Source organism: Protopterus annectens, chromosome 13.part0 (genome assembly GCF_019279795.1).
Source record: "Protopterus annectens isolate FY-2018-M chromosome 13.part0, PAN1.0, whole genome shotgun sequence".
NCBI classification, from domain to species: domain Eukaryota; kingdom Metazoa; phylum Chordata; order Ceratodontiformes; family Protopteridae; genus Protopterus; species Protopterus annectens.
In genome coordinates this window covers 395259246-395274168 of record NC_056747.1, presented here as the reverse complement: position 1 = coordinate 395274168, position 14923 = coordinate 395259246, and the positions used below count along the sequence as shown (strand labels likewise).

At 37.6% G+C, this 14923-nt stretch overlaps 1 protein-coding gene across 1 annotated transcript in view; it reads right to left on the bottom strand.

Moving 5' to 3' along the window:
• Positions 1 to 14923, bottom strand: part of LOC122787359 (mucosa-associated lymphoid tissue lymphoma translocation protein 1-like) — a 584376-nt gene that overhangs the window by 402066 nt on the left and 167387 nt on the right. Inside the window, exon 4 of the mRNA XM_044054015.1 lies at positions 8836 to 8966. Coding sequence (XP_043909950.1) covers positions 8836 to 8966 — 131 coding nt within the window. The remainder of the gene's footprint in view (positions 1 to 8835; positions 8967 to 14923) is intronic.

The following is a 14923-nucleotide window of genomic DNA, read 5'->3' as shown; positions in this document are numbered from 1 at the left end:
GTTTTTTTTTTGTAAACTTGATATGCCAGCAGAAAATCATGGACAAACAGCTGCTATGCAATAATATTGAAAGAACTTGTGATTTATTACGTCAGCTTAGTAGGCAATGTCTTGTAAGAAATGTATAAGAATAGCTTCACTTCCTGATTCTAGTTAGACAAACTCTGTATTAGCATGTTTTTGTCTCATTGCTGCAAGATTAAAGTGCCTTAACCTGAACCTGCCGTGTGTTGATCTTTTTGAAGTTGTTTTTCCTTTGACAGATTGGTCCTTCGGACCGGAAACTGTCACTTTGCCTCAGGTCAGATGGGCCAGGTGGCATGAAACCGTATGGGGAAGAGACCACATCGGTTCTTCTGCTCAGAAAGACCTCCAACTGAATTGCCGTTCAAAAGAGGCCAGCCACTTTTCTGATCTGCGACTGGAGGATGAGTTAACGGTTTTCCATCGAACTAGGCGATCAATCACGGAGGCTCAGGTAAGGTGAGATTTACCTTTTTTCTGTTTTAGATCAAGGACTTGATTTGTAACATCTGTCAGGAGATTTGTTTTATGCAAGTCAGGAACAGGAAGATTGCAGTCTTGTCATAGATCAGGGAAACAGAATAGGTAAGACAGTTATTCTAGATAAACTGTGAAAAAGAAAATCATGGTACCACGTGAAAATAAGAAGGGTTATATAACATTTTTAACAGTCAGAACAATATGGGTAATAAGTGCACAAAAAGTTCCCAAGATCCACCATTAACTGAGGATGCAAAATATATGCAATTACAGCGTGCCGACAATGTTAGGTACTATACAAAATGGGTTAATAAATATGAATCTGATGGCAAATTAGAAAAGTCCTCACTTATTAAACTTGTCAAACAGCTTAAAACAGATGCAAAAGGTCAGGTAAAAAAGCAACATCAATTAGGCATTCCTCAGGCACAAAGGTGGATTGAGGAAGCAAACCGTAGGGAACAAAAAATTCAAAAGCTATGTTTCTAGATAGAGGACAATAATTTAGTAATAGCATTAGCCCCTCCACCCCCTCCACTTCCGTACCAGAATATGAAGCAAGTGGACAAGCTGGTCCACCTCAGCTATACCCGGCTGTCACCGTGAAGCCAAGACCGTATGTCAGAGATCCCATCGAGACTAGGTCTTAAACACGTAACTTAAGAGGGGATACTGAGTTATATCAAATAAATTCATGAGCTATGAATGAAGAAGAGATATGTCCGCTCATAGAAGTACCAAATCCTCAGGCAGGATAGGCAGGGCAGGACCCGACTCTCCTAGTATATAGACCGTGGACACCGGAAGACATCCGGAAAGCCACAGAGGGAATTCCTCATCCAAAAGTTAATTTTAGAAAATTCTTAGAAGACTTACAGGGCATGAGGTTAAGTTATCATTTAAATGGAGAAGAAGTAGAAAAAGTAGTTAGACAAATCATAGGTCCAGATTGGCACATGATCAGTGGCAACTGGAATTCCTGTGATGCAGAACACAAGCCACTCCCACATAGCAACGCAGAACTGGATAACAGAGTGAAAAGTCTAACAGACCGAATCTCTGAGAAATGGAAGCCTAGGGCAGACTGGACTTGCATTAATCAATGCATCCAACAGGAAGGTGAAACTGTTGACAGATATGCTAGATTATTAGAATGTTTTAATAACCATTGTGGAATGCAGGCACCTGAAGACCAAACACATGATTCCCCGTATGAGCAGCAGCTAAAGAATGCATTTTTGAAAGGCAGTATTTTGCATATAAGCAGCTTTATTACAAAGCACATGGTAGACTATCATACAAGTAGATTACAGTCACTACTTGAATATGCAAGACATGCCGAAAGGCATTTTAACAGTAAAAAGAAAAAGAAAGCACAAGTATTTTCTGTAGAAGATGGAGCAGAAGTTTATGTAGTACAGTCCGGAAAAAAGGGCAAGAAAAATGCCCAGGGAAACAAACAATCTGATAAGCGATCAGAGGAGTTTGAAGAGAGAAAGAAAAGGGCTGAATGTTGTAAATGTGGAAAAAAGGGAAATTTAGCAAGGGATTGCAAGCAAAACAAGAAGGTAGCCATGGAAGATAAGGAGAGTGAGGACTGACTATATGATAGTCAAGAATCACTAGAAGGGAGTAACCGAGAAAAGACAAACGCAAATGTGATAGAGAGAGTAGAGAATGTGATAGAAGAAATAGAGGAAGTGCAAGAAACCACAGATGGTGAAGAAAGTGAAATTTTAGACTTAGCATTATTGATCCTAGAGCTCTATTTAGCAGACACAAAACCGGAAGTTACACTTCTGGTAGAGGGGAGGGAAGTTAAATTCCTGTGTGACTCAGGGGCTTCACGGACCCTGATACATCCTTCCAAACTACCAGAAAATTCAGAATCATTTGATTACATATTAGTTAAAGCAGCTAATGGACAGCTGTATCGGGAGCCACTCTCCCATAACATAGCAATAACTGACCCTGTTTCAGGGATGACCCAGAAAAGCAAAATTGTTGTTTCTGCAAAATGCCCAGTAAACCTTATGCAGATATTTGGCATAGCAGTAGTTCCGACTATGCAGGGTATGGAAGCACAGCGACAAATGGATACTTTTGTGGTGCGACCGGAGGGCGAAAAAACTTTATTGGTACAGCCAGGACTTGGTCACGACTGGTCCAGGGGCAGTAACCGAAGAACTGATGAACATAGCCATCAGTAAGTCCCCCTCCCTTGACACTGATAAACAGCATTTGTTGCACTGTACTCTGCATTATTGTAGCACACCAGGACCTGATAAGGAATATGAGCAAGAACTGTTTAAAAACCATGCAAACAGATTAGTATTACATAATCTGTACTGGGACACAGGAGGAAACAGTGTAGTTAGCTGTTCATTGCCCCAGGAATTCTTTGCACTTTATAAATCTAATTGATTACCACATGTTAGTTTAACTAAGGACAAGAATGTGAAATGGGCAGACCTAGGAGAAAAAGTCACAAAGTGGGAAAAACAGATGGAGTTAGAATTGTCAGAACAGGGAGTACAGAAGCAGAAGTTAAATTGGATAACACAGACACACCCAGCTGTACACTTGCAGTCTAGCGAGGACAACTGATTAGCACTCTTACTAGAAGAGGAAGAAAATGCCTTACGGAGAATACCAGAAACTCTCTGTTCAACAGGGAAGTCAGATGTAGGACTAATTCGTACAACAGGACCAGTTACTATTACGCCAAAATCAGCATTTAGACCATAAAAAAGACAGTATCCCTTAAGGAAAGATGCAGAAGTAGGAATCAAACCTATAATAGCAGCTTTACTTAAGGAAGGAGTACTGATAAAATCTCCCGATTCACCATGTAACACACCCTTATTTCCTGTCAGGAAAGCAAATGGAGAATGGCGTATGGTCCAAGATTTACAAGCTGTAAATGACGCAGTAATACCTAAAGCACCTACGGTGCCAGATCCACACACCCTATTGAATGATTTGAAGCCTCAACAGAAGTATTTTTCTGTGGTAGATAGTAGCAATGCGTTCTTTTCGATACCAGTACACCCTGACAGCCAACACTGGTTTGCATTCACATTTCAGGGGAAAAGGTATACATACACGCGACTACCACAGGGGTATTGTGAAAGTCCAACAAAATTCTCACAAGAGATGGCGAGCAACTTGGCGGGATTTAGCCCACCGAGAGGCAGTCAGATTTTACTTTATGTAGACGGCATCCTGCTGGCAGCCCCCACCCAGCAAGAATGCAGAGAAGATACCATAGCATTACTACAATTCTTAGCCACTCAAGGACATAAAGTAAACAAAAACAAGTTGCAGCTTTGGAGAAAGCAGGTTAAATACCTGGGATATGTAATAGCCAAAGAAGGCAGAACATTAGATGAAGATAGGAAAATAGCAATTTTACAAGCACCCAAACTGACTACCAAGAAGGAAATGATGTCCTTCCTGGGTACGACTAATTTCTGTCAGAGTTGGATTCCAAACTATGCCTTGGAGTCTGCTCCACTGACCAACTTGATATACAAGAAGCCTATGGCAGCACAAGATTTATTACAATGGACACCGGAAGCAGAATCAGCTTTCTGCAAACTAAAACAATTGATAGCATCCTCATTAGTTTTAGGATTACCAAACTATCATAAACGTTTTTTCCAAACTGTAGATTGTAAGCAAGGTTATATGACATCAGTGTTAACACAGCAACATGGGGACAAGCAACGCCCCATAGCTTACTATTCATCACAGCTGGACCCAGTGGCGTGATCCCTGCCCCACTGTGTACAAGCAGTAGTTGCAGCTGCAATGGCAGTACAGGCTTCAGCCTCAGTAGTGTTGTTCCACCCTCTCACATTGAGAGTGCCTCATGCAGTTGCGATTATTTTACTGCAAGAAAAAGTAGCATATCTTTCTCCTGCTAGACATCTTTCCTGTATGACTATACTCTTGAGCCAACCTCATATGACAATTGAACGATGTACAACTTTAAATCCGTCTACCTTGCTCCCGACCCCTGCGGATGTCACACCACACAGCTGCCTGCAGGAGATTGAGCAAAAGACACTGCCTAGAAAAGATCTAACAGATGTTCCCTTGGATGATGCCGAGGTGACATATTACATGGACGGCTCATGCAGAAGGGGTCCTACAGGGCAGAACCTAGTGGGGTATGCAGTAGTTTTTGATACTGAGATTTTAGAAGCAAAGTCTTTACCACACAACTTATCTGCACAAGCAGCAGAATTGATTGCCTTGACAAGGGCATGTACCTTGGCAAAGGGTAAATGTGTGAACAGTTTTACTGACAGCCAGTACACTTTTTCTACTGTACATGTTTTTGCGCAGCAGTGGAAAAATAGAAGAATGATAACATTTACTGGTAAACCAATTAATCATGCGCAATTTATTTTAATTTTGTAAGAATCTATTCAGTTACCTCAGAAAGTAGCTATTTGTAAATGTGTAGCTCATACCAAGCAACAGGATAGGATTTCAAAAGGTAATGAGAGAGCTGAATCAGCTGCAAAGCAGGCAGGTTCAGCTTCAGAAGTATTTCTTTTTAGTGAGGAATTACAACCTTCTGAGATTTTAGATTTAGAAATGTTGAAAACAATGGAGACACTTACTATGAAAGTAGAAAAACAGAAATGGATAAAATGAGGAGCAATTCTTGAGAAAGGGCTGTACATCTCCAAAGAAGGAAAACCGATTTTGCCATCTAATTTGTTTAGATATGCAGCTTTGTTGAGCCATGGGCAGTGCCATGTCTCAACAGGGGGGATGGTACAGTTAGTGAACCGAGTGTTCACAGCATATGGATTTACAAACTACACAAAAAATTTTTGTGCAGCATGCCATGTTTGTAACAAGCATCATGCACAAGGGGCGTTGAAGCCTAAACAAGGGAGTTTCCCTGCACCACCGTACCCATTCCATACTATCTGTATGGATTTCATAGAAGTGAACAAATGCGAAAATAAGAAATATTGTCTTGTCATTATAGATATGTTTTCCAAATGGGTGGAAGCTTTTCCGACCAAAAATCCAGATGCAGCTACTGTTGCAAAAGTCCTTGTTAAAGAAATTATTCCTAGATTTGGCATACCGGAAAAGATCTACAGTGACAATGGCACACACTTTGTAAATCAAACTATACAACAGTTGAGCCAATATTTCGGAATTTCCTTAAAGAACCATTGTGCATACCACCCACAATCCACAGGACTAGTAGAGAGGCATAATGGGGTTCTGAAAAATAAACTTAGGAAATTAATTAGTGAGACACAAAAGAACTGGGTGCACTGCCTGCCTCTGGCATTGTTGAGCATGAGAACTGTTCCGAATGCAAAGGGGTTAACTTCTTTTGAAAAATTATTTGGGAGGGCATACTATATACCTCAATGGAAACCTCTCATGCCTGCAGACCAGGAGGCCGACAGTTCACTCGCAGAATACATGAGACGACTTTTAAGTAATAAACAACTTTTGCAGTTAAATTCTGTTTCAGATAAAGAACAAACCAGACCATCGGAAGCAGCAGTAGTCCCAGGCACATGGGTCTGGGTGAAAGTCATCAAGAGAAAGAATTGGACGACACCGAAGTGGGAAGGGCCATACCAAGTGCTACTGTCAACACCCACTGCAGTCAAGATTGCAGAGCGAGCATCCTGGATTCATCTGACACACTGTAAATTGGTTAAAAACTTTGAACTGGACAAAAAACTTGTTACTGTTACACAAGAACAAAATGACCAGATACGGAGCAAATAGAAATACAGAACAACCTCAGAAGTATTGCATGATCATTCTATTAACTATACTGATAACATTAATATTTTTGCTGTGGCCTTTCCTTTTTCCAGCCACACAAGCTGAACTGAATAAGCAAGATTCGTTACTTATAGACTGGCATCCAAACTTTAAATTAAATATGTGTATGCTGAAACTTTTAATGTTTCGAATTGCTGGATTTGCACAGCTATACCAACAGCATATGGGGGATTGTTAATGACTGCTTTCCCCCTAGGGGTCAATGAGACCTGGGAAAATTTGATTTTTGATACCACAACTGTAAAATCACAAGACAAAATAGCATTGTACCTACCTGTTACACAAAAGGGAATTGTATGTTTTTACAAAAATGATACTGTTCAGGTGTGTTGGAGCAATTATAATGTGACTGTTCCTTACAAATGTTATACCAAAGCTAATAATGCAAGTTATATTTGCAATACAAACTATGACTCATATTTAGAATCAATGCACAAAACAGTTGATGAAGTACAACATAATCCTTTTCTTTTTAAACAACCGTCTATCATTGATAAGAAAATGTTTCATGCAGGGCAAGTATATATTAATACTAAAATAGAGAATTGTTATTTTGTGTGTGGGAAAAAGGCATACAAATGGTTACCTGAGAATTGGTCCGGCAGTTGTTTTTTGGGTTACCTGGTCCCGGCCATACGACACACTGCAGTTTTGCCTCAGGGAAGAATTCGAAATGTCAGAGAGGTCACCAAGAAACCTGGAAATCCAATCAACAGACCTGAGAATCCAATGGGATGAACTGAAGCAGGCTGGAGAAACCATAACTCCGTGAAAAACAAAGATAGACTGACACACATGGACTTGAGTGACACTATTATATCGTGGGGTATAGCCCCTGCATATGGCACAGTGAAATCGATTTGGGAGCTGAGAAGACTGTCCAAACTTCTTGAAGTAATGAGCAATGCAACTTTTTCTGCTCTCGAATTAGTAACTGATGAACTAAACGTTATGAGAACTGTGGTGCTACAAAACCGCATGGCTCTCGACTTCACCCTAGTGGCGAAAGGTGGTACGTGCGCTTTAATAAAAGAGGAGTGCTGTTCATATATTCCTGACAACCAGCATGAGATAAACGACCATCTTGAGGTGATTCAGCAAGTGTCGGCCATAACCAAACCAGGCCCAAACCCACTGATGGATTTTTTCCAGAATTTGTTTGGAGGGTGGGGTAGCATCCTAATGAACATCCTGATTGCCATTTGTGTGGGATTACTCCTATTAGGAGTGTGTGTTTGTTGTGGTATTCCCTGCGTGAAAAGATTAATCAAAGATTTTATAGACATGTCAGTTTCTGAGACTTTGTATCAAAGTACCAAAATTGAAGAACTGTTGAAAAATGAAACACTTTCATAAGTCTTAACTGAATGACTCTCTTAACTGCAAATTCTGAACAGAAAGAGGTTAGGAGAAGAAGCAAACTGTTTATGCTTTTGAAAATAGAATAAAAAGTATTAACGGGGGGAAATGTTAGAAAAATATGTATTAATGTATATGTTTAGTGCTTATTAGAAGCTAAAAGGGTTAACACATTTCATTCTATTTTATGTACAGCTTAGTTCTGTATGAAGCTACAGATGCTTTTCAAACTGCAATATGCTTTCTGAAATTGCAAGATGCTCTCTGACCTAGTATTTGCTAGCACAGCAAATTCATGTTTATGCCTTTTGGAAATTTACTGAGAAGCAGGTGATTATCTGCTAGGTCAGGAAAATAATGAATAGAACAATACTGTTTCCTATAATGTTATTGAACTTGAACAATCAGCTCTGTTCGTGTTATGAGAACATGTACAGCTGCAGAAAAGATAGATACAGTTGAACAAAGACTGCTTGAAGAAATTAACTATAATCTGTACTTGCTTTGTGCTCGAATTAGCCATAGTACCTTGAATGGTAACATTGCATAGTGAGAAGTTGTATCTGACCGGTGGTCATCAAGGCCACGTTGTTTTTCTTAGGAAGTTTTTTGTAAACTTGATATGCCAGCAGAAAATCATGGACAAACAGCTGCTATGAAATAATATTGAAAGAACTTGTGATTTATTACGTCAGCTTAGTAGGCAATGTCTTGTAAGAAATGTATAAGAATAGCTTCACTTCCTGATTCTAGTTAGACAAACTCTGTATTAGCACGTTTTTGTCTCCTTGCTGCAAGATTAAAGTGCCTTAACCTGAACCTGCCATGTGTTGATCTTTTTGAAGTTGTTTTTCCTTTGACATTTATATATTTCATTTATAACACCATGCTTCTAACCATATGGTATTATGCAGATTTTACAGTCAGGATGCACTTAAAATATGCATCTGTTATGCAAATAAAAACATCCAACTTTAATAGTTCCTATTTTTGCATAAACCATGCTGCCTTTTATGCTGCACATAAGAAATGTTCTGCCTTCCGAGGGTGCTTCTGAAGTTGTGGCTGGAAGACACAACAGATATTTTAACAGTAGAAGACACATATCCATTTTATCAATGTTCATTTTCTCACCTCTTGGTTTCCTCGAAACCACTGGTACCCCAATCCTGGAGGCCCAGCAGCCTGGCAAATTAGAGATACTTTCTCTCCTTCTACACTACTGCAGGAGTCTGGTTGTATGGTGATTCTTATGGATGTCTGCACTGTGAAAAGAACCAAAGTATTTACAAGAAAAACAGAATGAAAAATTTTGTTTGCCAATTAGAAGATGCAAACTTTTGAGAAAACATTTCACAAACTATTATATTATTTTACAATGTCAAATTTTTCTGCAGTCAAACTACTTTGGGATCAAACTTTTTTGTTATTACAGTGAAACTATTACTGAGATAGTTATCCTAAACTAACCAAACATATAATGACATGAAAGTCACATGGCATATCATCTCCCCTCTCCCTGCCATATAGTAACAGGTCTTCAAGCCAACATAGATGCAGTTGATTTGAATGTTTACATCAGATTCCCAACAACTTCAGTTCAACTGTGATATCAAACAGAGCAGACATGTTCTGAGACTTCAAATGGATTTATCTTTTCAAGTTATACGTATTATTAGAAATATGTCAAAGGGGGCCTGACATAATATTCATCCAACAGCATTAATAGCATATACTGGACATATAACCAAAACTGATTGAAATGTGTATTTTAATAACTAAAACTGGAAATGGAAGCAGCAGCTGGAGGAGTCCAAAGGTCTTTGGGGACTGTTAAAAGCAAGTCCTGCATTTCTGTGTGCCAGCGAAGTTTTTTTATGTCTGAGTCAAAAACACAGTAATTATATGTGTATGTGTATGCAGTTGTGTATGTGTGAGTGTTTGTGTGTGACCATATGTGGTGTGTGTGCATGTATGTGTGTGTGTGCAAGAGAGAGAGGCATGCAAATAAGTTAAAAAAGCATTGCGGTTAACATAGGATGCTCCACATTACTGAAAGAAGGGCAGACTGTAAGGGAACACACATTGTTGCTAATAAAAAGGGGACAATATTTGCTGCTTATGAATGAAACTAAGTTCCTGCTGCTACAGAAAACTCCGTCAAGGGAAGTCACTACTGGGAAATGTCTGATTAATGCAAGAGATCAGGATGATTGTAGCACACTGAATATTGCTGTTAACTAAATAAAGGAATAAATATAGCTCTTTGTGTGAAAGGCAGAGTCCATGCCATACAAAGTTCCTAAAACTAGTTGTAAATAACTGAAAACAAATGAGCAAATGGTAAAAATATATAAAATGCTCACTACACTGGGCACTGTCTGAAACCAGAATCGTAGACTGTATTGTAATAGACATTACCATTATCCTGGTATCCAGGATAGGGGAGAGCACACACATGCACACACACGCGCGCATGCGTGCTCGCGCACACACAATCATGCACACAGTAGCAAAAATTATAAAACACAGCAATATACATTTATAGGAATAATATTAAAGGGGGAAACACATATAAGGTATCTGAACAATAAACAGCAACAGGAAATGAAATGTTCACTCCTGCATGATTAGAGGAAATGCAAACTAAATGCTAATGACAAATGAAAGTCTTCATAATAAAATGCAAAATGGGACCATATTCTTGTTTACATCACATGTGCTTGACCAGTCATTTCATATTTTCTACCCAAATCTAATTATTTTATCTATTTCTATCCATACTTTCTTAGCTCTACAACTTTCCATAAATGCATGTTCTATAGTTCCATTTCCTCCACATGCCATACATTTTCTTAATTCTATTGCTTTATATTTAATTTCTTCAGCCGGCAATTTTCTAATCATTAATCTCTACATGAAATCTTGTCCTTCTTCCCACATTTTAAATATTTCCCTTTGCTTTTTAATGACATGTTGTATCTCTTTTCTCAACTCTTGCCAAGGATAAATATAAAAATAATCTCTACCATTACATTTTTATACCATACATGTTTATTTTCCATTCTAAGATTTTCTTTCTCATTCCTTCCATTTTCTTTCCTACTTTTTCTGTATATACTTTTCTGACCACAATTTATTAAATTTATTTTCTAATATTCTAAAGATTACTTTTTTGTTCATGTTTATGAATCTAATAAAGACATACAGATGTTAAAAATACAATTCAGCCCCCCTTCTTCTTCTTCTTCTTCTTTATTGTATATTATTCCTCTTTTAACTGTGTTCAATCTAGAACCCCATAAGAAACCAAAAATCATTTATAAATTTTCTTTTTCCACAGTTTGAGGATATGCCATAACTGATCCATAATAACTTAACTTTCTTAAAACATAACTATTAATTAAATATATATTTTTTCTTAAAACTTAAATTAAACACTCTCCATACCTTACATATTTGTTTTAATTGTCTAATAATGTCTTTCCATTGTTCTTCTATAGCTCTACAATGTCCCAAAATGTATTCTTAAAATCTCAGTTTTTTACACTTGAAATAAATGTCTGCTTTTGTAGCTACTTCTCCAAAACTTTTGTTTTTGTTTTTATTTATTTTTAAACTTATATAATCTAAGCATGGTCCCATCTTCCAACAACAAAGGTTCAAGGAATTCAACACTAGAAGAAAGACAGCACCAAAAACTGTTCCCAGAACAAACCACAATCCACGAATATGTCACAAAGAACTTCTTTTATTGAAATACAAAACGAAGGTTGAGCGCTTTCATCTACCCAATGTAGATTTCATCAGAACACTGAATATATCAAACCTTGTCTCTTAAATACTTTAAAATTCCTGCCTAAAACACCACCTGACCAATTAAACTACCATTAAGTTTTAAAAACATAAGAACATAGATTTGGTAAAACCCATATATACAGCCTTCTAAATATTATCAGTATTAATAATGGTTAAAAAATGCCTAAAACAGCATCAAAATTCAATCATATAATAAAAATTCTCTATTGGTGGAATATGAACCATACCCCAACTCTAATAATACATACTAGATGAATGTTTCATATAAAATATGACAAATGCATGGAGTGCATAAAGGGAACAATATGTAAGATATAATCCTACAGTAAATACTAATTACATAACAAATACAATATATAGTTATGACCTGCCTAAATATATTGTGCGTTACCAAAGTATATAAATGCCTATATTTAACAGTGAAAAATTATTTTATATACATATTTGATTGAGTGTATATGTATATATGTCTCTCTCTCTGACAAAACTACAACATTGCTAATTTCTTATAAGGGGCTTAGTAGGAATATTTTCATTGATACCTGGTGGAATTGCCGCATTTAGCTTTAACTGCCATTTGATCTCTTTTTCCCCCAAAATTGCCTTGATGTTACCCCCCCGGGGTTGTTCCTAACTACTTCAAGAATGGCAAATTTGAAGGTGTTACAACCAGCACTACCAGCTAAATGTCTGTATAGTGCATTATTCATATCCTTCTTTTTTATACAATACAAATGATCGTAAATTCTATTACGTAATTTCCTGTCCGTTTTTCCAACATAAAAACTTGGACAGGACATGCACTTTCCTTTATAGACAACATGTTGGGTCTGGCAATTTCCCTTACAAAGATAAATCCTACTTCTAATAATATTCTCTAAACTAATACACTCCACTTGTAAAATGGAAGGGCACTGGTTGCAATGTCCGCATTGCTTAGTCCCTGTCCTATGGGTGTTCCCGGAATTATCTCTGTGATTAGACCTAATGTCAATCATTTTTTTGAAATTCATCCCTGTTTTATATACATATGTTGGTTTCTCACCCACTCTATCACAAATTCCTTCATCACTAGTAAGAATATTCCAATTACTATCTACAATCTTTCTCACTTCCCCTACGTGATGTCCAAATTGTATTATGTATGACCTGTAATATCCTGATGTACTACATTCATTTGCGCTGGTTGACAATAAACTCTTGCCCAAGATGGGTATATATTTATTACCCCATTCTCGTATAACATATTCAGTGATGTCCTTGATCATGGCCTCAGGGTAACCTCTCTGTCTAAATAGTTTGCCGATAAAGGCCATCTCAAGAATCATATCTTCCTTTCTGGAGGTCATCCTAGCAGCCCTTATGCATTGCCCCTTTAAAAAACTTCTTTTCTGTATATAGGGATGATTACTGGAAAACTCTAAATAGGCATTGCAAAAAGTGTCTTTCCTATAGATCTTAGACTGAAAAGTGTGTCCATCGCTGAATATGTAAGTGTCAAGATAATTTATTCCTGTCTTACTGATGTTATAAGTAAATTGCAAGTAGGAAGTACTACCATTGATGTAATCGATGAAATTCATCAGTTTCTCCTCATCCCCCTTCCAAAGGATGAATAAGTCATCCAGGTACCTGACATAACAACATATGTACTCCTTCCAGGGTGATTCCAATACAAATTCCTCCTCCCAATCCAGTAGGATGAGATTGGCATATATGGGGGCACAAGCAGCCCCCATAGCTACACCCGCTATTTGTTTATAATACTCCCCCTCAAAGAATATGAAGTTATTATCTAGCACAATATTGATGAATTCTGTTAGTATATCGATCTTGTCCCACTGTAATTGACTGTATTTATTCAGATTGTTAATAAATGATGAAATGATAAAAGAAATAATGACACCTCCTATCACTTCACGTAACACAGCTTCGGAGAAAATTGAAATGGAGGGGATGACATCACCACATTCCGACATAGGAAGTGGTAGTTCTGAGGAGATTCCAAATGGTCAAGAAGCCCTGAAAACGAACAATTCACAGTCCAACGGCACTTTCTATGGTAACGGAACCGTTGGCAATCACATGCGTCAGTTTAATCTTTCTATTGCATCTGGTGAGGTTTCGGAGGATGTGTATGTTTTGTCAGGGGCTAAACCTAAACGTATGCAACCCACACGCACCTATTCTTCCCAAGTGGGTTCAAACTTGATAAATATGAAAGAAACTGCCACATCCAATAGGCCAAAGACGTCGGAACCTATGGATGGTATGAATAACAAATTTACTTTCAATTTAGATAATTTTTTAAAACTGCCTTATGATTTCCAGTCCGTGGATAATCATAAGAAACATAGTACTGTACAAGAACAAGACATTACTTTAAAGGACATGATTTTTAGCTTCAGAAAGAAGCTTAACCGGATAAAAGCTTTGCAGATGGACAATTTATATTTACGCAAATGTGTGGACTGTGGCATTGTCCCTATGGGTTTACGTTTTTTTAAACAGCCCATTGGGATAGAACTAAATGAGACCAATATATTGACTTGTAATAAAATGTTTGACGGTTTTGGTAGGCAATTTATGGAGTTCATTATATCCTGCAATGGCAACAAGTTGAGTACACTATTAAAAGATGTAGAAGAACTCAATGTTGCTATAACCAATGATTTATTGTACCCACAGTGGGAGAAATTGCATGCTAAGCAATTTCACTATGTAGAAAGTAGTAGTAAAAAAATGTTTGATAGAAAATGCAAAAAATTTCTAAGGGATACAAGACAATATGAAAATGAAACTGCCTATAATTGGAACAAAAGAATTAATGTTAACCCTGATAGACATGACAGGGGCAATGATGTGGACTACATGTACAATGATCTTGATAGAGAGGAATGCCATGGGGAAGATTTTTTAGAGCAAGAAAAAAAGTGGAAGGGCAACTACAAATGGCAAGAAAACAGATGGAGACAAGGGGATCGAAGAACAAGGAATCCCCACAGGGGTTACTAGTACAGGAAGGTGAACCTACTGGCATTAGGGCCACTGATGGGGTGGTATATAGTGTAGGAGACTTCAAAATATATAATTACACACAACACCTTATAAACATTGAACACTTTGATACATTTTCGAAAGGTATGAAATATATTCCTAGAAGGAAGTTTGATCTGGTTGATACTTTAGTCGAGTTCAAGTTATTCTTGAGAAAGATAAATTTGGGTATATTTTTTCAAAATTCATGTGATAAGCATTCAAAAATGTCCTGCTTAAAGAAGAAAAGTAATTTCACTCCACCCATGCACAATACCCTATCAACCTTTGAAAAGGTGGTCAGTAAGAAAATATATGAACTATATGGTAATTTACAAAAATCAGGTGATTTTTCCCAGTGGAATGT